The sequence below is a fragment of the Myxocyprinus asiaticus genome, chromosome 29 (assembly GCF_019703515.2).
Source record: "Myxocyprinus asiaticus isolate MX2 ecotype Aquarium Trade chromosome 29, UBuf_Myxa_2, whole genome shotgun sequence".
Classification (NCBI taxonomy): Eukaryota; Metazoa; Chordata; class Actinopteri; order Cypriniformes; family Catostomidae; genus Myxocyprinus; species Myxocyprinus asiaticus.
In genome coordinates this window covers 18,316,328-18,341,108 of record NC_059372.1, presented here as the reverse complement: position 1 = coordinate 18,341,108, position 24,781 = coordinate 18,316,328, and the positions used below count along the sequence as shown (strand labels likewise).

At 39.6% G+C, this 24,781-nt stretch overlaps 1 protein-coding gene across 1 annotated transcript in view; it reads left to right on the top strand.

The window, feature by feature from the left end:
* Positions 1 to 24,781, top strand: part of LOC127420128 (E3 ubiquitin-protein ligase HUWE1-like) — a 60,757-nt gene that overhangs the window by 11,419 nt on the left and 24,557 nt on the right. The window contains exons 18-46 of the mRNA XM_051662145.1: positions 54 to 134; positions 392 to 498; positions 892 to 1,069; positions 1,432 to 1,523; positions 1,652 to 1,854; positions 2,050 to 2,107; positions 2,257 to 2,433; positions 2,581 to 2,826; positions 2,970 to 3,103; positions 4,471 to 4,571; positions 4,770 to 4,958; positions 5,149 to 5,365; positions 5,541 to 5,663; positions 5,942 to 6,179; positions 6,283 to 6,624; positions 14,812 to 14,934; positions 15,261 to 15,356; positions 15,518 to 15,787; positions 19,551 to 19,703; positions 19,838 to 19,965; positions 20,499 to 20,580; positions 20,716 to 20,892; positions 21,024 to 21,177; positions 21,355 to 21,752; positions 22,036 to 22,231; positions 22,332 to 22,499; positions 22,616 to 22,764; positions 23,300 to 23,366; positions 24,405 to 24,628. Of these exons, the coding sequence (XP_051518105.1) occupies positions 54 to 134; positions 392 to 498; positions 892 to 1,069; positions 1,432 to 1,523; positions 1,652 to 1,854; positions 2,050 to 2,107; positions 2,257 to 2,433; positions 2,581 to 2,826; positions 2,970 to 3,103; positions 4,471 to 4,571; positions 4,770 to 4,958; positions 5,149 to 5,365; positions 5,541 to 5,663; positions 5,942 to 6,179; positions 6,283 to 6,624; positions 14,812 to 14,934; positions 15,261 to 15,356; positions 15,518 to 15,787; positions 19,551 to 19,703; positions 19,838 to 19,965; positions 20,499 to 20,580; positions 20,716 to 20,892; positions 21,024 to 21,177; positions 21,355 to 21,752; positions 22,036 to 22,231; positions 22,332 to 22,499; positions 22,616 to 22,764; positions 23,300 to 23,366; positions 24,405 to 24,628 (4,871 nt within the window). The remainder of the gene's footprint in view (positions 1 to 53; positions 135 to 391; positions 499 to 891; positions 1,070 to 1,431; positions 1,524 to 1,651; positions 1,855 to 2,049; positions 2,108 to 2,256; positions 2,434 to 2,580; positions 2,827 to 2,969; positions 3,104 to 4,470; positions 4,572 to 4,769; positions 4,959 to 5,148; positions 5,366 to 5,540; positions 5,664 to 5,941; positions 6,180 to 6,282; positions 6,625 to 14,811; positions 14,935 to 15,260; positions 15,357 to 15,517; positions 15,788 to 19,550; positions 19,704 to 19,837; positions 19,966 to 20,498; positions 20,581 to 20,715; positions 20,893 to 21,023; positions 21,178 to 21,354; positions 21,753 to 22,035; positions 22,232 to 22,331; positions 22,500 to 22,615; positions 22,765 to 23,299; positions 23,367 to 24,404; positions 24,629 to 24,781) is intronic.

Genomic DNA, 24,781 nt, shown 5'->3' with positions numbered 1-24,781 from the left:
TTCATTTACTGAAATTAATCATGATGTTCATGGCCTCTGCACTTTTTTAATAGTAATGGATGGGTCCCTCCCTACCTCTCTGAAACACATCATCAGTAATGCAGAGTATTATGGACCCTCACTGTTTCTACTTGGTAAGTACAAACAGAACAGTTGTTGCTGAAAAATTAGCTGTACTCCATATGTACAAACTGATTTGGAACTACTTGTATAGTAGATGGATAGACAGCCACAAGAGCAGTGTGGTTGAAAGAACAGCCTTTTGAAATATGTGAAATAAAGTTCCAGTTACTTTGCTCTGAATTTTGTCTGATTTCTTTGCCTATTCTGTATTCCTCTTTCTCATTTTCTCTCTCAATCCACTTTTCTTTTTTTTTTTCTTTTTTTTCAGCAACGGAGGTAGTGACAGTGTTTGTGTTCCAAGAGCCCTCTCTACTGTCCTCTTTGCAGGACAATGGTCTCACTGATGTCATGCTACACGCACTGCTCATCAAAGATGTGAGTCTGCCATAACACCCCTCCCAGTCTAATATACTGAGGGCCTTTTCGCTTTCTCTTTCGCAATCTCCACATCTCTTTTAATATAGTTTTTGTTTTCACGTATGCCCACGCATGCTTTCCATTCAAAACTCATTTAGTCTCTTTCAAGGACTGTTCTAGCATACATCATCTCTCACCACCCCCAGTTCTGTCCTGCTAGACCCTCTATGTCCCTTTTTTCTAATGTTCTTCTAACCACTTCTCCATTGCTCCCTCTTTCATAACCCTGCAGTTTTTAGACTTCACCCTGTGCACACTTTAGCCTCCCTTGCCACTGTGTATTTCAGTTGTTATCTCCTCCCATTGCTGTACCATACTGATTTGTTTTGCTTAATTTTTTTGTTTCTGCAGGTTCCTGCCACCAGAGAGGTGCTGGGATCCCTGCCTAATGTCTTCAGTGCCCTGTGTCTAAATGCACGGGGTCTGCATTCCTTTGTGCAGTGCCAGCCCTTCGAGCGGCTGTTCAAGGTGCTGCTCTCGCCAGACTACCTGCCCGCCATGCGCCGTCGACGTAGCTCTGACCCACTTGGTGAGTGGCCCCTTTGGGTGTACCTGTTGCTCTTCACAGTCAGTGACTTGTGAAGTGAAAAGTATAGTTAAGCCAAAAATATTGCAAGCCCATATGACTTATTTCTGTTGAACACAGAAGGAGATGTTTAGCAGAATGCCCAAGCTCTTTTCCATACAGTGAAAGTGAAAAGTGACCAGGGATAGCCTTGGTCACCATTCACTTTCATTGCATAGAAAAGTGTAGCTTAGACATTTTGCCAGATAAAACTTTTTGCGTTGCACAGAAGAAATTGAAATTTTAAATTGAATTTACCTTACAGCATTTGTGTTTGGAGATGATAGGAGTGTGTTCAAAACAGTCAATGTGTTTCTGTGGAACAGGTGACACTGCCTCTAACTTGGGCAGTGCTGTTGACGAGCTAATGCGACACCAGCCCACACTGAAAACCGATGCTACAACAGCCATCATCAAGGTAAAGCAGCTAGTTTTCTGTTTTGTCTTTACAAATGACCTTATGCAATGTTATTTGCATATTTAAAACTTAACTTTGCATTTCGTGTCCTGTAATTTGATTACTGTATTATTTTGACAATTTAACAGTTGCTGGAGGAGATTTGCAACTTAGGCCGGTCGCCAGAGTACATCTGCCAGAAACCCTCCATACAGAAAGCAGATGGGACTGTCGCTGTGCCTCCAGCTCGCTCCAACCATGCTGCAGAGGAGGCATCCAGTGAGGATGAGGAGGAGGAAGAGGCTCTACATACTTTTAGCCAACAGCAGGGCGAGCCAGAAAGCAACAGGCAGTTAGTCCATTAAAATATGTTCTATATCTCGTAGATCTAACAAAGTGGTCAATGAAGCATAATGTTCCTTGCTGTCACTGTGTCATTTAGGAAGCTAAGCTGTTCTTATCTAAATGTGTGTGTGTGTGTGTAAACTATATTGATTCAGATGTTCGTAATTAGATTATATCTTTAACAAATAAATGTTTTTTACAGAGTGGTGGGCACAGAGGAGCGAATCCCCATCCCTCTTATGGATTACATCCTCAATGTGGTATGTGCTGACTCAATTCCTCTGCATCCTGCTTCATTTATACTCCGTCTTATCATTATTATGCCTCATTTATTACATTATTATGAATTCAGGTTGGTTTCCTCCCCAAGAACTCTAGTTGAAATGTAGTGTGTGTGTTTTTGCTCTAGATGAAATTTGTCGAGTCCATTCTGAGTAATAACACAACAGATGACCACTGTCAGGAGTTTGTCAATCAGAAAGGCCTCTTACCACTAGTGTCAATCCTTGGGCTGCCCAACTTGCCCATAGACTTCCCCACCTCTGCTGCCTGCCAAGCTGTAGCGGGTGTCTGCAAATCTATATTGGTGAGATAAATTGCAGTTTTGTCCTAAACATATCACTGACACTAGCAAAATCCCTGACTAATATATATCCTAGTTTTATTCACTTGATTTCTACCTGATTGATTAAAGTACTTCAAAAACGTTGTTTTCTTTCTCACTGTGGTTTAGACTTTGTCCCATGAGCCGAAGGTTCTCCAGGAGGGTCTTTGTCAGTTGGACAGCATACTGTCTGCTTTGGAGCCTCTCCATCGTCCCATTGAGGTCCCTGGTGGCTCTGTGCTACTCAGAGAGCTTGCCAACGCTGGCCACGTCACGGATGCAACGCTGTCAGCTCGTGCCACCCCACTGCTACACGCCCTCACTGCGGCACATGCGTACATCCTTATGTTCGTACATACCTGCAGAGTTGGACAGGTAAACAGGCTGCTATTTGTAAAAGTTTTGCCCTTTCAAATATTCATAAGGTTTAAGTACAGAGTAGAGTCTGGAGGTGTAAATTGTCAGAGTGTGAGTAATAACAGTGGCGATGACAGTGCCTCTCATTCCTCCTCTCTCAGAGTGAGATTCGTGCTATCTCAGTGAATCAGTGGGGCTCTCAGCTGGGTCTTGGTGTTCTGAACAAACTAAGTCAGCTCTACTGCTCTCTGGTGTGGGAGAGCACTGTGCTGCTGTCCCTCTGTACACCAAACAGGTCAGTACTGCTCTCATCTCACACCTAAAGCTGAAACAAACATAGAACATACACTGGTGGCCAAAAGTTTGGAATAATGTACAGATTTTGCTGTTTCGGAAGGAAATTGGTACTTAATTCACCAAAGTGGCATTCAACTGATCACAAAAAGTAATTTTTGATCAAATCTAGACAGGCCCCATTTCCAGCAGCCATCACTCCAACACCTTATCCTTGAGTAATCATGCTAATTTGATACAAGAAAATCACTTGCCATTATATCAAACACAGCTGAAAGCTATTTGGTTCATTAAATGAAGCTTAACATTGTGTTTGTTTTTGAGTTGCCACAGTATGCAATAGATTGGCATGTCTTAAGGTCAATATTAGGTCAAAAATGGCAAAAAAGAAACAGCTTTCTCTAGAAACTCATCAGTCAATCATTGTTTTAAGGAATGAAGGCTATATAATGCTTGAAATTGCCAAAAAACTGAAGATTTCATACAAAGGTGTACACTACAGTCTTCAAAGACAAAAGACAACTGGCTCTAACAAGGACAGAAAGAGATGTTGAAGGCCAGATGTACAACTAAACAAGAGGTTAAGTACATCAGAGTATTTAGTTTGAGAAATAGATGCCTCACATGTCCTCAGCTGACAGCTTCATTGAATTCTACCCGCTCAACACCAGTTTCATGTACAACAGTAAAGAGAAGACTCAGGGGTGCAGGCTTTATGGGAAGAATTGCAAAGAAAAGATTTGAAACAGAAAAACAAAAAGAAAAGGTTAGAGTGGGCAAAGAAACACAGACATTGGACAACAGATAATTGGAAAAGAGTGTTATGGATCTTAACCCCAGTGAGCTTTTGTGGGATCAGGTAGACTGTAAGGTGAGTGAGAAGTGCCCAACAAGACCTACAGGAAGTGTGGGGTGAAATGTCACCTGAGTATCTGGACAAACTGACAGCTAGAATGCCAGTGATCTGCAAAGTTGTCAGTGTTGCACTTGGAGGATTTTTTGATGAGAACTCTTTGAAGTAGTTTAAGAAGTTGTGAAAAATTTTTTTCAAAGTGTAATAGTATTTTGTCATTTTTTTAATGTCCTGACTAAACAGTGCGATCAGTTGAATGCCACTTTGGTGAATAATAGTACCAATTTCTTTCCATAAGAGCAAAATCTGTACATTATTTCAAACTTTTGGCCACCAGTGTAAATTTGACATACACCTTATTATTGGTCTTTACAAATCCATTCCATGGTTAAAATAAAATTTTCAGACTTCGTACAGTACTATACAGAATTAGGCCAAGTCTAAGAAGCTGGTTGTCTTTGCTAATTGATACAGAATGTTCTTGTTTCTTATTTGTGTTTGTGTCTGTTTTGCAGTTTGCCTCCTGGCTGTGAGTTTGGTCAGGCTGACATGCAGAAACTTGTGCCCAAGGAGGACAAACCATCCAGCAGCGCAGCAGCTGCTGGCAGAAGAACTGGTAAGTAAATAATACTGCACTGTCAATTTTGCTTAATAATATCTTTATAATACAATTTCTTTACCTTTTATTTGAAATAAGAAATGTACCCAACAAATTCTCTATTTGATTGTCCTGTTACACCTCAGTGCCTTCTACAAGAACTTGTATGTCATGTCTTTTTTCCACTGGTGTGATACATTTTTTTTTCTCCACCAGCTGAGACAGAGACCCTGTCTGTGACTGTGGACCCATCTGCTCAGGGTTTGCTAGAGGGAATGGGGCTGGATGGAGACTCCCTCGCTCCCATGGAGACGGACGAGCCCACTGCCACTGACCCAAAAGCCAAGTCCAAACTCACCCCTGCCATGGCAACACGCATAAAGCAAATCAAGCCTTTGCTCTCAGGTCAGAGCCAGTGTCTTAATTAGCCTTGAAAAGCTGTCTTAGCCATTATAGTTATTTGCTGTCTACTCTTACAAGAAATAAACAAAATTATCATTTGTCAATTTGACAAAAATAAATTACTGTGGAGTAATAATGAAGCTGCTATATTTATTATTATTATTTTTTTTGGTTTGACTCTTTCTCTCCGCAGCCTCATCTCGTTTGGGTAGGGCTTTGGCAGAGCTTTTTGGGCTGCTGGTGAAACTTTGCGTGGGCTCACCTGTCCGTCAGCGGCGCTCTCACCATACAACGAATACGGGTACTGCCCCAACACCGGCTGCTCGGGCCACCGCTTCTTCCCTTACTAAGCTCCTCACAAAGGGCTTGAGCTGGCAGCCACCTCCCTACACGCCTACACCACGCTTCAGGTATGTTGTACATGCAGCTTTATATCAAAGAGCACTCAGTATATTTAATGACAGTTTAGGAAATGTAGCTGCTGTCAGGCTAGTGTAAACAGACTTTCTTGACTCTGAGCCCTGTCTTTACTGGAGGTATATGAGACTATAATAAATATGAATGTGCTTCTCTTCCTTTATTCAGGTTGACATTCTTTATCTGCTCGGTCGGCTTCACCTCACCCATGCTGTTTGATGAGAGGAAGTATCCGTACCATCTGATGCTGCAGAAGTTCTTCTGTTCTGGTGGCCATGATGCTTTGTTTGAGTGAGTGGAAAGGAGCCTTTTTACTGTTTACCTGTACAGTGCATGATCATGAAAAACCTGCAAATATCAGGGAATTTGAAATTTTAAAACTTTTTTGGTGTGGAAAAGTCATGTAAACTAATGAAAGCTTAACAAGACATGGAAACATCATGGAAAATACTACATTGAGCAAAGTATTTCATTGACTAGGAATTTCTCCAAGTAAATAATATACTTATTACAGTGTAATACAAAATAATTTTTGAAATTCAGAACTCTGTTTCCCAATACTATATCAGGACGTTTAACTGGGCGCTGTCCATGGGAGGAAAGGTGCCTGTGTCAGAGGGTCTGGAACATCTTGAGCTACCTGATGGGACAGGGGAGTTCCTAGATGCCTGGCTGATGTTAGTGGAGAAGATGGTGAACCCCAGCACAGTGCTGGACTCCCCTCACTCTCTGCCTGCAAAAGTGCCTGGAGCAACACTGAACACCCCACAATTCAGCGCCTTGCGCTTCCTCATCGTCACTCAGAAGGTATGAATGTAATTTTAATATCAGTCTAAATTACATATTATAGTGATGCATTTCTAATCAATTCAATGCTGTTGAATTCTAACTTCCCCATTTTCTTATTTAGGCTGCATTCACCTGTATCCGTAACCTGTGGAACCGTAAACCCTTGAAGGTCTATGGTGGGCGCATGGCCGAATCCATGCTGGCCATTCTGTGCCACATCCTGCGAGGAGAACCCATCATCCAGGAGCGCCTGGCCAAAGAGAGGGAGGGCACTGCTCGACCTGATGAAGAGGGCAGCTCTTCTAGTGCTGGAGGAGCTACCGTGCCCTCCGGAACAGGGGGTGTAGTTGGAGAAGGAGTGTCTGCAGGTGCTAATGGAAGCACTGCAGGGGGCTCTGCAGAGGAGGGCACCAACTCAACAACCCGCAGAGAGCCACAAGTCAACCAGGCCCAGCTCACTCAGGTACCATCACGTCCTATTGTTATCTGACAAGCCTTATTTGAGGTTAAAGGAATAGTACACTCTAAAATGAAAATTCTCTCATCATTTACTTACCCTTGTGTCGTTCCAAAAGCACATGCTGTTAATTTTCCCTGGAACACAAAGAAAAGTATAATTACATACAACGACAATTCATAGTGACCACAGACTCCAAAAAAAAAAAATGCTAAAAAGATAGTCTATAACACTATATATGGAGCTATACCACAGCTTTTTTTGTTGTGAACAGACCATATATATATTTATTATTATTATATTTTTTTTTTTACTGATAATCTTCCATTCTGCTGCAGCTCTCAAATCAAAAATGGCACACACACGCAGGTTTGACGTCATGACATTTAAATATATATATATATATATTTTTTACTGTATGGCTTGAAGACGTAGAATATAGCAAACAAGTCATTTAGACTACTTCAGGGTATTCGTGGGCCATTAAAAAGTATTAAAGTTATTAAATCAATTTGGTGAAAAATAAGACTATTAAAAAGTTTTAAATTACAATACCCTAGGTATTAATATAATTTTTTTGTTTGAACATTTCCCTCCTTGTGTCGTAAGGTTGAATGAAAACCTTTCACGCCACGCAGATAGCAGAGAATAGAATGGGCGCGTGCTTTTCACTTGAATGTTCTGTGCCAGAGTCTTTCTAGCAAGTCAGTCCACTGTCGGCCATTTTTGGAAAACTCTTAGGAGGCTATTTCCAGTCATGCCAGTGAAGCTTCCATCTGCTTGAATGGAGAAAGACCAAAATCTCTGTAACGGTTGGTCAAGATTACTATCAAAGAACATTTAAAATGAGCGATAAAATCTGACAATACTGGTATCATTAATTGTGATTCTTTACCTCATATTACGCTAAACTCATTTTTCCCAGCTTGTATAGCTAATGCGCATGCACGTTCTAGAGTTGATTGACAGGTGATGTCTGTATCTAAAAGGTGTTTGGCTCTTTTAACTGTAAGGCTGGACTTCCGTTCTACATCCGTTGACTGTTGGGTGCTCAGAGCTCCTTGGTTGAGCGCTCCAATTTCTCCCATTCATTTTAATAGAAGTGGCCCATCTCTGTATAAATCATCTCTGGTTCAGTATACAAATGCGCTGGTGCTGTGAGTGCTGCTCCAGGGCCCGAGATATTCCCCATTCATTTTCTCCATTGTCAGTTCAACATTAACAGACCGGGCGATTGCATGAGTTGTACCGTATCTTTCAACATACCCTCAGACTCTGAGGTTCATTCATGTATTTTTCATGCTATAAGTTGGAGAGAAATAGCGTTGTTGCCTGCTCTGTTTGAATGGCCAGCTACCGCAATCTGTCACAGGCACCATTAAAGAGTATAAATACATTTATTGTTTGAATTTTGAGATAACAGTGACATCATTTAAAAGCTTAAACTAAAATCGTGTTTCTCCAAAAAATTACATCTGACTCAAATGATGGAGCATGACACAATTTGTGCATTTGTAGCTGTTACCAGTGCTGTCCTGTGCTTTCACTCTGCATTGGTGTGTGTGTGTGTAGATAATGAGAGGAGATGCCAGTGACAGTTTTTCAAAATAAAAGTCCCACATTGAAATAACTAATTTTGAAATGAATACGAACATGAAATAGTGGAAAAAGTTAGTAAAATATTTTACAACATGGGTTATTTTAGGATATCACACGATATGGTGAAATTAACTTTATATTCATAAGCTTTTTATAAAAAAATACAAATAATTGAAGATGAGTATTAATATCTGTTACATAGATAATGGTAAAACTGTACATATTAAACGCAGTCTATATGCAATTTGGAACAAAATACAGCTATGTTTGTGATATCTAGAGAATATATCTGATATCTGGTGGACAGAGAATATGAATGATCTGAAGAGCGACTTTGTGACATGTTGCATTGGAACCACCAGGTATCACTCATTCTTAGATGGCAGGATCGAGAGGGGACATGGACCTGGAGGAGTAAATAAAATAGTGCCCGACCGATATATCGGTATCTGCATATATTTTACCGATATGCACCGATATGAAAACTTTTTTTCAGAACATATAAAGCAGAAAACAATGCTTTAGAATTGGTGTCATTGCGTAGTTTGTCGAGCAGAGCGCGATCCGTCTTCATTGTTTACAGAGCTGACTCTGAGTTGACGGTGGTTCTGCAGACAGGGCAGAGTTAAATGGTGCAGATTTGAGCGGTCTCTTCTTGTTAAATTGCTAACTAGTTTGTGAAATACATACTGGTGAGTTAATAAAAAATGACCCCATCATTTTATGTAACTAATATAACATTAACCCTGTCCCTGACAACCATGTCACTCATGTTTATCACATCTGTTTGCTGTTAGCCAGCTATATTTTGTCAGTGCAGTAATTAATGTAGCAGATTGAAAGGGAAAAATCAGAGCATCTTTTTGCAGCTCAGCAGACAACGGTGCGATGGTGGATTGTGTGTGGTGGGTGTTGATTTCATGCTTCGCTATTACCTAGTTGGTGAGACACTATGCTGGAAAGTAAATAAAGTCCATCTTTTACTCTCCGTAGCAACGAGCTTACAGCTAACTAGCTAACCACGTAGCTACTTTCATACCTTGTCTGTGTGTAAACATGTATTCACCAATCTGTTTTGTTCAGGATTCACAGTTTGGTACCCCCTTCAACCGAACAATTCCAGTCGTTGCATTTATAAAATGTAATATTTAAAAGTCTGGTTTTCCAGACATTAAAATAGGATACGTAATAAAAGTAGATTTAATAAATGGTATATTTGCCCTGTGTAAATAATAATATATAGGAACTGTATTTGCATACCTTGGAGAATTGGTAATATATGTACCATTTTTAAAGAAAACATGAGTGAGCAGGCAAAACACATTTCTTTTATTTCTTATGGGATTCATATTCAACTGTAGGTTATAACAGAATGGCACAATCATAAAACAAAACATGGCAACAAAGAAAAAATGAAATGACCCCTGTTCAAAAGTCTGCATACCCTTAGTTCTTAATACTGTGTATTGCCCCCTTTAGCATAAATGACAGCGTGCAGTCTTTTGTAATAGTTGTCTATGAGGCCCCAAATTCTTGCAGGTGGTATAGCTGCCCCTTCGTCTTGGCAGAATGCCTCCAGGTCGTGCAAAGTCTTTGGTTGTCTTGCATGAACCGCACGTTTGAGATCTCCCCAGAGTGGCTCAATGATATTAAGGTCAGGAGACTGTGATGGCCACTCCAGAATCTTCACCTTTTTCTGCTGTAACCACTGGAGGGTCAACTTGGCCTTGTGTTTAGGGTCGGTGTCATGTTGGAAAGTCCAAGAGCATCCCATGCACAGCTTTCGTGCAGAAGAATGCAAATTGTCTGCCAGTATTTTCTGATAGCATGCTGCATTCATCTTGCCATCAATTTTCACAAGATTCCCCGTGCCTTTAGAGCTCACACACCCCCAAAACATCAGTGAGCCACCACCATGCCTTGTTGACCCCTCTCCAAACATAGCGCTTATGGTTGTGACCATAAAGCTCTATTTTGGTCTCGTCACTCCAAATTACAGTGTGCCAGAAGCTGTGAGGGGTCAAGGTGTTTTTTTGTGGCATTAGCGCAGTAAAGGCTTCTTTCTGGCAACTCGACCATGCGGCTCATTTTTGTTCAAGTATCGTCGTATTGTGCTCCTTGAAACAACGACACCGTCTTTTTCAAGAACAGCCTGCATTTCTCCAGAGGTTACCTGTGGGTTTTTCTTTGTATCCCGAACAATTCTTCTGGCAGTTGTGGCTGAAATCTTTCTTGGTCTACCTGACCTTGGCTTGGTATCAAGAGATCCCCGAAGTTTCCACTTCTTAACAAGTGATTGAACATATCTTTTGGATATCTTTTTATATCCTTTTCCATCTTTATAAAGTTCCATTACCTTGTTACGCAAGTCTTTTGACAGTTCTTTTCTGTTCCCAATGGCTCAGTATCTAGCCTGCTCAGTGTATCCATGTGAGAGCTAACAAACTCATTGACTATTTATACACCGACACTAATTGCAATTTAAAAAGCCACAGGTGTAGGAAATTAACCTTTCATTGCCATTTAAACCTGTGTGTGTCACCTTGTGTGTCTGTAACAAGGCCAAACATTCAAGGGTATGTAAACTTTTGATCAGGGCCATTTGGGTGATTTCTGTTATCATTATGATTTAAAAAGGAGCCAAACAACTATGTGATAATAAATGGCTTCATATGATAACTATCCTTAAATAAAAGACATGGCATGATCAGTCATATTTTCAAAATCAATGCCAAAATTTCACAATTTCTGCCAGGGTATGCAAACTGTTGAGCACAACTGTACTAATAGAACAGGCTGAAAAAATAGACATTCATTTTAATATCCTATACATATATTTTGAATGTGTTGAAACTCGACACCGGGCGACGCACCCTAAAAACGGCACCAGTAGAACGGTTTCATGCTGAAGAGCTGCTTAAAGTACGTGTTTTTTGGGGGGGTTTTTCTCTCTCTCGTAAATGTAAATGAGTGTAAATGCCGGCATATATGTCGAAAGGACTGATGCCTGTCAACCAAAACATGAGCTCATTGATGTCATTAAATGAGTCTGCTTTTTTATTCCATCAGTTACTCCTGGTCGGAGGCTGCCGTATATATTTAGTTTATACGTAGGGTTACGTTCTACCCAAGTTTGATGGTGCAACGCTCAAATATTTAGTAGAGCGTAAATTGTGACTTGGTGCCCATTTACGCCACAATTAGGCTAAGTTGTAACATACGTATAGCTGGTGCAACCGGCCCCTGATGTTTATTTAGCCATTTATTTTATTTGTATTTATTCTTTATTTAAATGGTCAGCCATTAACTGATACTAAACAGTACTACTGATGTTTATTTAGCTATTTATTTTATTTGAATTTATTCTTTATTTTAATGATCAGCATTTGACTGATACTAAACATACAGTACTGATGTTTATTTAGCTATTTATTGTATTTTTATTCTTTTTTAATGGTGGGCAATTGACTGATACTAAACATACAGTACTGATTTTTATTTTATTTATTCTTTATTTAAATGGTCAGCAATTGACTTATACTAACAGTACTGATGTTTATTAAGCTATTTATTGTATTTTTATTTCTTTATTTTCTCAATGTTCATTTCTAGAATTTGTTGACAATGTATAATAATAATAATGTCAAATGTTCTTTGATAAAAATATTTAAGAAAGCAGTCTTCTGAGTACCTTTGCATATTCATATCGGTGCAAAATCGGTGCACAATCCTCATAGAAAAGGTCTGTTTTCATTCCAGCTCAAAAATTAGTTATATCGGTCACCATATTGGTAATCGGTGAATTTTCCCTCTCTAAAATCGATATTGGTCTCAAAAATCCCATATCGGTCGGGCTCTAGAATTAAAGAGGGTGCTGTTCCATCGGCTGTCCTGAAGGCCAGAGTCAAAGCCAAGTTATTATACAAATCCAAAAACGTGACACCTGTATCACAAAAAAGATGACAGTGTTTAACAAGATTTAAAATGAGTAACAATGTAAACTGTTAAATAAACACTGCCCTTTTAGCCAAAATAAAGGCTCCAAGTCTGCCAAAATAAAAGCTCCAAGTGAAGGTGAAGTAAATACTACAGAAATATATTACTATTTTATAAAAACAAATATAATCCTCAATTATAATGATTCAGTTTTATATTATAATAAAAAACTTGAACGGAACACAAAATGGTAATATTATTAATAATATAATAAAATAATATTAAAATGGGTTCCAAAAAAGTGAGTGAAATTGTACTGTAATTTTTGCACATGCTGTTAATTCAAAAATGTTTTGGGTGTAAAAATATATGTTGGTAAATACTGCTTTTTATTAGGCCAATTGAATTGCTGTATTGGTGCAAATTAATAAACAGCAACTGATTCATTGCAGGCTGAAGTTATGTGGGGTCTCAGAACAGTGGTAAAGCACCATTCATTCAGGTTGAACAAAGGTATTTGCCAGCTTTTTCAAACAATGTTCCCTGATATAGCAAAAATATAGCTGAGTTAAAGCAAAAAGTTTCACTTGTGGCATGACCGCATATATAATCCGATTTGGTCTAGTTCAAGGAGAAGCTTGTTGGTAGTGTCAATAATGCAGGGCCATTTGTGCTCATATTTTGTGAGAGCCTCAGTGAGTGTACTGATAAACAAAAATAAATGGATATTTATGTAAGATTTTTGGAGTGACATCCAGTCGAGGTGCCTTTGTATAGTACTGAATAGAGCCCGATACCGATTTTAGATGGGGATATTTCACCGATTACCGATATAGTTAATTTTTGAGCTGGAATGAAAACAGACCTTTTCTATGTGGATTGTTCACCGATCTTGCACTGATATGACTATGCATAGGTACTCAGAAGGCTGTTTTCTTAAATATTTTTATCAAAGAATATTTGATATTATTATTATACATTGTCAACAAATTCTAGAAATGATCACAGAGAAAATAAAGAATAAATAAAAATACAATAAATAGCTTAAAAAACATCAGTATTATGTGTTTTGTTAGTATCAGTCAGTTGCTGACCATTAAAATAAATAATAAATTCAAATAAAATAAATAGCTAAATAAACATCAGTACTGTTTAGTATCAGTCAAATGCTGACTGTTTTAATACTGCCAGTCAATTATTGGCAGGTTGTAAAACAAGAAGCATTTACACCTGCCGAGACGAGATAAACAGTGGCAGCGCTGTTACAACATATTCTGATATACAAGTTCAGGGGAAACTTTCAACGGTGGAAACCAGACTTTTAAATATTACATTTTATAAATGCAACGACTGGAATTGTTCGATTGAAGTGGGTACCCAACTGTGAATCCTGAACAAAACAGTTTGGTGAAAACATGTTTACACATTAGCTTCCACTCAGCTGACAAGCAATGAAAGTAGCTATGTGGTTAGCTAGTTAGCTATAAGCTCGTTGTCACGGAGAGTAAAAGATGGACCAGCATTGCGTCTCACCAACTAGGTAACAATGTAGCATGAAATCAACACTCAACAGACACAATCCACCATTGCACCGTTGTCTGCTGAGCTGCCAAAAGATGCTTTGTTTACCTTTCAATCTGCTACATTACTTACTGCACTGACAATCTATAGCTGCTAACAGCAAACCGACATGAGTGACATGGTTGTCAGGGACAGGGTTAACGTTATATTAGTTGTACTGAAAAGGGAAAATGATGGGGTCATTGTTTATTAACTTTCCAGTATGTATTTCACAAACTAGTTAGCAGCTTACCGAGAAGAGGCCGCTCAGCTCCGCCCCACCTAACTCTGCCCTCTCTGCAGAGCCACCGTCATTTCAGAGTCAGCTCTGTAAACAGTGGAGTCGGAGCGCGATCTGCTGGACAAACTACGTAATGACACCAATTCTAAAGCATTGTTTTCTGCATTACATGTTCAGAAAAAAAGTTTTCATATCTGCGCATATCAGTAAAATATACGCCGATACCGATATATCGGTGAAAGGCTAATATCGTCCGACCAATATATCGGTCGGGCACTAGTACTGAACATAAGCATAAGTAATGAACTTTAATAACTACTGGAAATGTCTGCATAAAAATACACACAGTAGGCATACAGTATCAAACCAGCACTTTACTCTCGCATTAGCAACGTGCCATTTTAATATGTGACTTCATGTTGCATCTAGTGGTGAGTAATTATATGCATTAACCCCGATAGTGATTGAAGTAACAAGCAAGTCTTAAATATTTTTGAAAAGGGTATTAAGTATTAAATTGGATGAGCTGATACCTTCAGATACCCTATACTTTTATGGTGCTTTTATGGAGTTTTCTCATTACCCTATGGTCACTGTTGTCCAGTGTCTCCTGCACTGCTGTTTATCGCCGAACATATAGCGTCATTGTATGGAAAAGATCAATAAATATTTTTCAAAATTCTCAATTTGTGTTCCACAGTAAAAAAAAAAAAAAAAAAAAAAAACATTAGCAGGATCAATAATTCGTTTTTAATTATAATTTTTTGGGTGAACTTCCTTTTTCTTTAAGGTCTTTGTTTTTTAACTGTCAAATGAGCCAGTATTGTCCACTGAGAGTGTCTTTGTCCCCTTTGCAGCTAATGGACATGGGCTTTTCCAGAGAGCATGCGATGGAAGCTCTGCTGAACACCAGCACTATGGAACAGGCCACAGAATACCTGCTCACGCATCCTCCACCACTGCTCAGCGCAGCTGTCAGGGTAAGAGCTTAACACAGTCGCAGTCTAGTCTGTTGGCAAAACTCTCACACGCACTCACACACAGACAGGATACACACAAGTAGGCACTGAAGGAATCTCGATACTTGTTTCCCTTTTTCTGCTGATTTTAAGGGAACATCTGTGGAATTCTGAGGAAGGATCTAAATATGGTATAATAGGTTGAACGGAGAGTGCCCAAAAAAATTATTAAATAAACTTAAGGTGTTGGGGAATGTTGTCGAACTTCAGCTTGGATTTTGTAGTCACAGATTTTGTTCAGGTCTAGTTATGAGCTAGTGTAGTCACTGTGAGCTTTGTTTCTGTAGGAGTTCACCATGTCTGAAGAAGACCAGATGATGCGGGCCATTGCCATGTCTCTAGGTCAAGAAGTTAGCATGGAGCAGCGCTCAGACTCACCTGAGGTGGGCAAACAAAACACTACTTTTACTTAAACACCAAAGCAGGAATTACCGAGTAGCACAGTATAGGTCTAATCTCGCCTGTCTACTTCACATCTTAGACAGATGTTCTCTAGTCTTTCTGGTCACCCATGAGTGACCGCCTTGTTGCTTTATGTCTGCAGGAAGCAGCTCGCCGGCGCGAGGAAGACGAGAGGAGATCGAGGGAGCGGGTAGAAGAGGAAGAGGCACGCTGTCTGGAGCGCTTCTTGGAAGCTGAGCCTCTAGACACCACAGAGCTACATGCCTTCACAGACTCAATGCTTCCTGGCTGCTTCCACCTGCTGGATGAGTTGCCAGACACAGTCTACCGTCTCTGTGATCTACTTATGACTGCCATCAAAAGAAACGGCTCTGAATACAGAGACCTCATCCTTAGACAAGTGGTCAATCAGGTCAGTACACCAGCCTTCATTTCTGCTCAGACCACTAATTGTAATCACGATAGACTAAGGGTGGCTTGCACCAATAAGGATTAAATTAAGCAGAGTTTGGAGCTAATCCAGGGTTTGTTGATCCATGTTTTATTTTAATTTAAGTTGTGTTGGACCACTTAATTTTAAATACGGTTTAACAAATCAGAGATTAAACTTTAAACCCATGATTAAAACGGTCACCTGCGATTAATTTTGTCCGCCACGATGGATTCTGAATTTAGCAGCTGTAGATCGTTAGTACACGGGGCCGATCAAGGAGGTTAAGAAAATGTTGCAGCAGTGTGTACAGTGTCACAAGCTTTAAAATATGGCATCATAATTTAAGGAAAAAGGACCACGCGGGTCTCGGATCAACCGCCTCCCCTCATCAGCACCACTAATGTGGCCAGTAATTAACAGCCCATGCTGCCGACTGAAATGAGTATAAGAGAGGAGGGCAGCAATAACGATCACCTGTTGTTTGTAACCGCTCTCCTTAATTGCTGAAGTTACGCTCTACTCTCACTTCTCCTCGAGAGACCCATCTCTGTACGGTGTCTCTGCATGTAAAGGATGGGGAAGCGGGTAATTGCGCTGCCACTGAAATGAGCCACCGCACTTGCTCACCCAATCTGAAAGCACACATTACGGACCATAATAAACATAAATAATATGCTAAACGTCTCTCAGAGGGGTGACGGCACATCCACTGTACATTTACCTAGTCATTCATGTTTAATTGTAGGTCTGTTTTTTATTTAAACCACCTCAGCTGCAAGTTTAAAGTTAATCCCAAACTGAGAATTAAATAAGAGTTTAAAATATTGGAGCAACAGGATTAAAGTTAATTCAGATTTACTGTAAAAGTGTACATCAGGATTAAATCGATGATTAAAATGTAACCCTGATTATTTTTAAACAAGGTTTAAAATTTGGTGCAACACAATGATCAGATAAACCTTGATTTAATCTAAATTTAAGATTAATCCTTGTTGGTGCAACCCACACTAAGACTAAGATTACTAAAAGTAACTCAAAATGGATTGTTCTGTTCCTGGAAGCTGATTGGTCAATACAGCATTCCACCCATGTTTAAAGGAATATTCCATGTTAAATACAAGTTAAAGGGATGGTTCTCCCAAAAATGAAAATTCTCTCATAATTTACTCACCCTCGTGCCATCCCAGATGCGTATGACTTTCTTTCTCCTGCAGAACACAAATACAGATTTTTAGAAGAATATCTCAGTTCTGTAGGTCCACACAATGCAAGCGCTCTGCGCATGCGTCAAGCACTAGATGGCGCTGTAGGAAGTGTAATCGAGCTTGAAATCATGATCATTCCTAGAAACTGCAATGGCAAGATGTACAGTGAAAAAGTAGTTATATATTGGTCTGTTCTCACTCAAAACAAACTAGATTGTTTCAGAAGAAATGTATTAATCCATTGGAGTCTTATTGATTACTTCTTTGCTGACTTTATCTCCTTTTTGGAGCTTCAAAGGCCTGATCACCATTTACTTGCATTATGAGGACCTACAGAACTGAGATATTCTTCTAAAAATCTGTATTTGTGTTCTGCAGGAGAGAATCATACACATCTGGGATGGCATGAGGGTGAATAAATGAGAGACCATATCTGTGGTATAATGTTGATTACCACAAAAAATAATTTTGACTTGTCCCTCATTTTCTTTTTTTAAAAAGGGGCATAAATCAAGGTTGCAATAAGTGAATGGGGCCAATTTTTGTAGGGTTTAAAGGCAGAAATGTGCAGCTTATCATTTGAATAAAGCAAATGCATTAATTCTTCTGTTAAAACTTTATTTGAGCTGTAAAGTTGTTAAAAACATTTTGTTTTAGTCATTTTAGGGTTTGTTAACATTACACGTCATGGCAACAGAGTTGAAAAATTGCCTATAACTTTTACACAGAAAAGGTTAGTAAGTTATTTTATCACACTGAAATTATGTTAACACACATTGTGTCTTGTGGCTGTACTTTTGAAATTTTAACATTTATGGTTTGGTGTAACACAGAATTTTGCTTTTTTTAAAGAAAAGGAGGGGCAAGTCAAAAATGTTTGCGATAATCAAAATTATGCCACAAATGCTGTCGATTGAGCTTAACTTGTATTGAACCCGGAATATTCCTTTAAATACATGATATACAAGAGTACAAGTATAACATATACATGTACGAATTAGGGTTGCAAATTTGACGAAACTTTCTTAATCCCCGATTGTTAACGTTAATGAATGAAAATTGATTAATCATTACCAATAACAACAACAAACTGTAAGCAGTGAACAGCTTTAACTCCAAATACAAGATGCATATTTTTCTTCAAAGTTTTCTTAATACAATATCTGATTTTTGACTGATTAACCATTCTAATGCAAAATTTTAAATGTCAACATTGCATCAGAGAAAAATTCCTTATTGTAGAAAGAAACGTGAAAACATGAAACATCCACTGAAGTATGTGCATGTAGCCTACTGTTTAAATATAATTTAAATACACTTAAAAATGCGAGTATTGGTATTTTCCTCTTTAAGAGCACCTATTGTGGTTTTTAAATGTGCCTAATTTTGTTTTAAAGGTCTCATACAATAGATTTACATGCATCCAAGGTCAAAAAACACTTTAATTTGCTCATAATTTAAATTACAGCATTACCTTTTCTTCCCAGTATCAAAAACAACTCGTTCAATGATCCATTCTAAAGGATTCATTCTAAACTCCTCCTTTCAGAGAGCATACTATGCTCTGATTGGTCAGATGTCCCAGTCTGTTTTGATTGGTCTACTGCTTAGTATAGTGTTTGAGGGTGGGTCAAAGCTGTTTGCGAGCAGCCAATGAAGACCAGAGGCAGTTTTTTTGTTACCAAATTATGTAGGTTAGTACAGGAAGTAAGTCTGGAATCACTAATGACTCGTTTCAGGTGTTCAGAATCGGTTCTTTCTTTTGGGAGTCAATAACTCCATTTGTCGTGCACTTTGATTTTTGAAACTTTGCAGACTTTTTTTACATTCACAAACAGCTATATAACACACTGCATGAAAGGTAATATTTGAAAAACCATAATAGGTGCTCTTTAATATATTTTCAGTTCAGTGCATTTTTAAGTCACTCATGCTGTATTTAGCATGAATGTGTGAATAGAGTTTACTGTTAATAATAACTAGAATATTAGGTACAGTTTCGAGTTCATTAACTTCACGTTTAAACTTTTTTTTTTATTTGAAATTAAGTCAAATAATAACACGCTGTGTGAATACAGTTAACATATGCATTGCGCCCTCTAGTGGCGGATAACTTTGTAGACAGTTTTTTCTATCTGCAGGTATGATCCCTAGTACAAATACATGGTATACAAGAGTAAAGATTGCACTTAATAAATTTGCTTAAATTAAGTTTATTGAAAAGTTGTGTCCTTAATATTGTATTATGTAGAAATATTTTATTATGTAGGAAAGGCAATACAGAACTCAAGGCCTTGATGTATAGTGAGTATAGTCACAGCTGAAGGGGATAAAAGCACTCCAATTAGAGTTCTTTCTGACAACACCCATTAAACGTGACTATATTTAGAACAGGTCACGAATAAATGTTGAACTAAGCATTTGAATGTGCACATGATGCCGATAAAGGCTGTCTAGGTCATGTATGTTTTCAGATACAGCCATGGTGTGCTTTAGACTCTATCCTCAACTGTATATATGTTTTTGTATTTACAAAGGTGTGGGAGGCAGCAGATGTGTTGATCAAGGCTGCTGTGCCGCTTACCACCAGTGACACCAAGACTGTGTCTGAGTGGACCAGACAGATGGCCACCCTCCCCCAGGCTTCCAACCTAGCCACCCGCATCCTGCTGCTCACACTGATCTTTGAGGTACACAGTCTTCCAGAGCTTATTGATACACACTCCTCTAAAAGTACTGGAATATATCATGCCAGCTCTGCATATATAAGTAAAGACACCCACTGTGTCGCTCTGATGGAAGTGTGTCTTGCTCTGTTCTGCAGGAGCTGAAACTCTCATGTGCGCGGGTGGTGGAGAGCAGTGGCGTCTTGACTGTGCTGATTAAGCTGCTGGAGGTGGTTCAGCCCTGTCTGCAGGCTGCCAAAGAGCAGAAGGACATCCAGACACCCAAGTGAGTTACTGTCCTTCCTCTGCCTGCATGACTGATCAGTCACTGAGTTCACTCTCAGACATCAGCATTCCTAGAAAGCACAGTACTGCTGACTCAAGCATTTTAGAAACTATGAAACTGCGTGTGTGTGTGTGTGTGTGCACACTCTACCGGTCAAAATTTTGAAACACTCATTCTATATTATAATTTTTTTCTTCTTAACATTTTAGAATAATAGTAAAGTCATCAAAACTATGAAATAACATAAATGGAACTATTGTCGTTCATCAGGGCACACCAAATAGCTGTACACAGAATATATAGCTTTAATGCTTAAACAAGGTTGGTCAAATGTTAATGTACTCAAGGTTTGTGATTCAACCATGATGATTGCTGAAAGACATTTTCGCAATTACGCAGTTTTGCTGTACAGACTATGGTGGGAGATTAAATATATGCATGTTAAAGTCTACATAGTAGATTGAACTCTCATTTCAAAAGGATAAGTCATTTTCCATTATCTCTAACATTACCCTGTTGTGTTTTTTCTTTAGATGGATAACCCCTGTGCTCCTGCTTATTGACTTCTATGAGAAAATGGCTGTTTCATCCAAACGAAGGGCCCAGATGAACAAGGTTGGTGCCAAATGCAGTGTAAAGGCAATCTGCTGCAATCATATACTGTGAATATGGCAGTGCAGACACTGAATATGACACATTCTGTATCTTAACAGAAGTGTTACATTAACATAATTCTCATTTTCATTTTAGTACCTGCAGCCTAATGGGAATAATTGGCGCTGGTTTGATGACCGTTCTGGCCGATGGTGCAGCTATAGTGCTAGCAACAACAGCACAATAGACTCAGCCTGGAGGGCGGGAGAGACCAGTGTCCGCTTCACTGCTGGCCGAAGGAGATACACTGTCCAGTTCAACACCATGGTGCAGGTAATAACTATAACTTGTAACTAAACGGAGGACATGCTGTGGATCAGATGGTAAATGAAATAAGTTTAGACATGCTAGTAATCAAGAATCATGAGTAACAGATCTTACTCTTGTCTCCCACTCATCTTCAGGTGAATGAGGAGACTGGGAACAGACGTCCAGTTATGTTGACAGTGCAGAGGGTGCTGCGAATACCCAAGACCTCTAAATCTGGTAGTGTTACTGATACAGAGAGAGAGGAGGGAGAACAGAAAGCCAAGACAGAGGAAACACAGAAAGACACCGGTGAGGACACAATAAGCCCTTTCGCAGATACAGCACCTTTTTCACGCATTTCCGCAGGCGTATAATTGTTCTTTTTTCATTTAGAATTCTACTTTTAATTTGCTCATACTTTAAGTTTATTAGTGTTTTAGTGTGAAGGTTGTTTAGGAGTTCATTCAGTTTTCTTCCCTGCTTCAGATTCCACTTCTGTAGCTGTGGAGATGGGGCCCCCTAAAGAGGAGTCTGAGCAGAAGGATTCAAACACAGCAGCTCCCTCCACTCTTCAGGACCCCACTGGCTCCAGCGGCATTGTTGTGCAGGGGATGACAGAGGAGATGATAACCGTTTTGATTCGTGCCTGTGTCAGCATGATCAGCGTTCCTGTGGACCCGGACACTTTGCACGCTACCTTGCGACTCTGTCTGCGTCTCACACGCACTCACCATTACGCCATGATGTTTGCAGAGCTTAAGAGTACACGTATGATCCTGAACCTAACGCAGAGCTCTGGTTTCAATGGCTTCACCCCACTGGTCACACTTCTCTTCCGACACATCATAGAGGACCCAGCCACACTACGTCACACCATGGAGAAGGTGCTCTGTTCTATTCACCTGAAGGCTACATTTTTCTTTTGTATTAGCAAAAGAAACTGAACATTTAAGACTTCTTTACAAAATAATGATACATTTATAACAAGTACCAGTATATTAATATATGTTAAATAAACATTTTCCTTCTCATTAAATATTCTGTTTTCCCTGGAAATATGTCACATTGCATGGCTGAAATGGGTTGTGAATGTTGTTTCATGGTGAAATTTAAGGGGGCATCCACAGGACTCATTCCTGTGTTATTTTATTTCTCATCTTTTCTCAGGTGGTGCGGTCTGCAGTCACCAGTGGTGCAGGAAGCACTACTTCAGGTGTGGTGTCCGGTAGTCTGGGCTCCAGGGAAATCAATTACATCTTGCGTGTTCTTGGCCCAGCGGCCTGCCGCAACCCAGAGTGCTTTACAGAAACTGCCAAGAGTTGCATCCGAATTGCTCTACCAGCCCCGAGAGGCGCTGGGACTGGTATGACAAAATCTCCATAAAAGCCATATATCTTCCACATATCAGCAAATGTATTTTTCATAAACCAATTAACATGTGACTTTCTCTGTTCATTACTCAGCCTCAGATGATGAGTTTGAGAACTTCAGAATTAAGGGTCCAAATGCTGTCCAGTTAGTGAAGACCACACCCCTGAAGCTGTCTCCATTGCCCTCCATACCAGAGACGATTAAAGAGGTCATCTGTGACATGCTGAATGCTCTAGCAGCATATCATGCACTAGAGGAGGGTAAGAGATGCATGCAGAAACCAGAAAAAGGAGATTGTGCTTGCATCTAGATCTATCCAGCTGTCATCTCTCATAAACTTCTCTCAATGCATGGGGTCTCTACATTTTATGTGTAGCAGAAAGAGGAGAAGAGCGGGCAGCGGCAGTACCGGGGAGTCAGGACCTGTGTCAAATCCTGCAGGATGTTGGTGATGATGTCTACCAGCAGTACAGACTCACCAGACAGGGCAGTGACTTCGACTCGCAGTCTGCCTTCCACATAAATGTAAGAGTCTAGTACATGTATATGCTGTGTGTGTAAAATATTTATTTGATGTATATTGTGTAATCTTTGTGTTATAAAATGTTTGCATGTTATAAGTAATTTTTGTGTATTATCAATTTACATAGACTGCAATAATTATTGCTGCTTGCTAAAGCAACTATCACTATTGTTATTGTTCATACTTATTTTTCTTATGCCTAAAATGTTGGTGTAACTCGTCCCATACCATTTATGTTGTGGACATGAGTGATGGCTCAAATTGTGCAGTTTGTTGAGGAGAGGTGTGCTATTACTTTTCTACACAAAGTTTTCCCAACAGATGATAAAATGGGTAAAAAACTTGCATTTGAAAAGGAGCCACACACAGACAGAAATTGGGTCATAATACAGATTTAAGGGTGGGCTCTTTTGTTTTGGCAAAGGAACTATTGCTCCTGTATGAAAAACTCAGTAGCCCCAATTGTATGTGAATTATAATGGACTCTGTAGTGTGGGACTAGCATTAACTGTGGGTTTTAATTATACTCATTATCAGACTCAGGTGTTTGCTGCAGATGGTGCTGTTGCAGAATCCTCCCAGTCTGGAACTCCACAGGGAGAAGGTGTGAACAGACACACACTCACTCTCACTCTCTCTCGCGCTCTCTCTCTCGCGCTCTCTCACACTTGTGCTCGCGCTCTCTCTCGCGCTCGCTCTCTCTCTCGCGCTCGCTCTCTCTCTCGCGCTCGCTCTCTCTCTCTCTCTCTCGCGCTCTCTCTCTCTCTCTCGCGCTCTCTCTCTCTCGCGCGCTCTCTCTCTCTCTCACACTCGCGCTTTCTCTCTGATTCCCTTAGGTCACTGAGCTTTTTATTCACACTGTGACCACTAGGGCTGGGCAAAATATAAATTGTCGGATGCATCGCAATCTTCGTTTGATCGACGTTGATTAGCCACTGGCTAGTAAATGTTCAGATTTCACTGACCAGTCATTTAGTAGTATATTGGAGAAGTTATTAGCATAGAGGTGCTTTCTCTGCATGTTGAGCGTAAAAGTTTGGTTTAACTCATTCTGTGTGTCCAAAGATGAGATCCACAGATTAATTCTAATCGCACATGGATGCACTAAAGAAATTACGCCTTCTTTCGTGATATGCGCTTACTGGATGATGCCACTAGTCTTAAAGAGATAGAATTGATGTTCAATTTATCAATGTAAATATTTGTAAAAAGTAAAAATTATGCAAGTGTAACAAAAATATAGATGCACCATAAGATATGCAGTTTCAAGACATTAATTCAAACAAAGCTAAAATGTGACCAATTTGATGAAAAACTAATGATAAAATGTAATTTGTACAATTAATATTTTCAAATTATGCCTAGAAGGGTTGTCTAGAAGGTTCTTTTTTTTTTAAAGTAAGAGCATTAGCTGAGAGAGAATTTCTTTTATATGTAAGCAAAATGGACATTATAACAGAAATGTACCCATATGAATCAAGATCGAATCGAGATCGGAATCAAATAGACAGCTTGTGAATTGGAATCGAATCCGGAAATCTGTATCAAGACCCAGCCCTAGTGACCACATTTGATTACTTATGTTGGTTCATTTACTCGGCCTTCGACTTCTTTATTCTCCTTGTTCTCTCTCCGTCCCTAGCCTCTACGCCTGAGGAAATGCGTGAAGAGAAGAAGGAACAGGAGGGAGAGAAGGGAGCTTCTTCAGAGGAGAGCCGAGCTGCTAAAGCCAAGGCCAGCAAACCCCTTATGCCCACTTCTACCATCCTGAGACTGCTGGCAGAGCTGGTGCGCTCCTACGTTGGCATTGCCACTCTCATCACCTCCTACAACTATACAGCTGGCCAATCAGAGCTCATCAAGGAGGTGGGTTATATTAGAGTTGACTTGCAACCAAAGCTGCATCAAAGCCTGAGTGTTTCTGGTCAAATTCATCACTTTCTTTACAACACAAATTAAGTCCTCTGTGGTTCAGTGTGGTTAAACAAAAAATTTGTAAATAAAAAACACTTGGAAAAG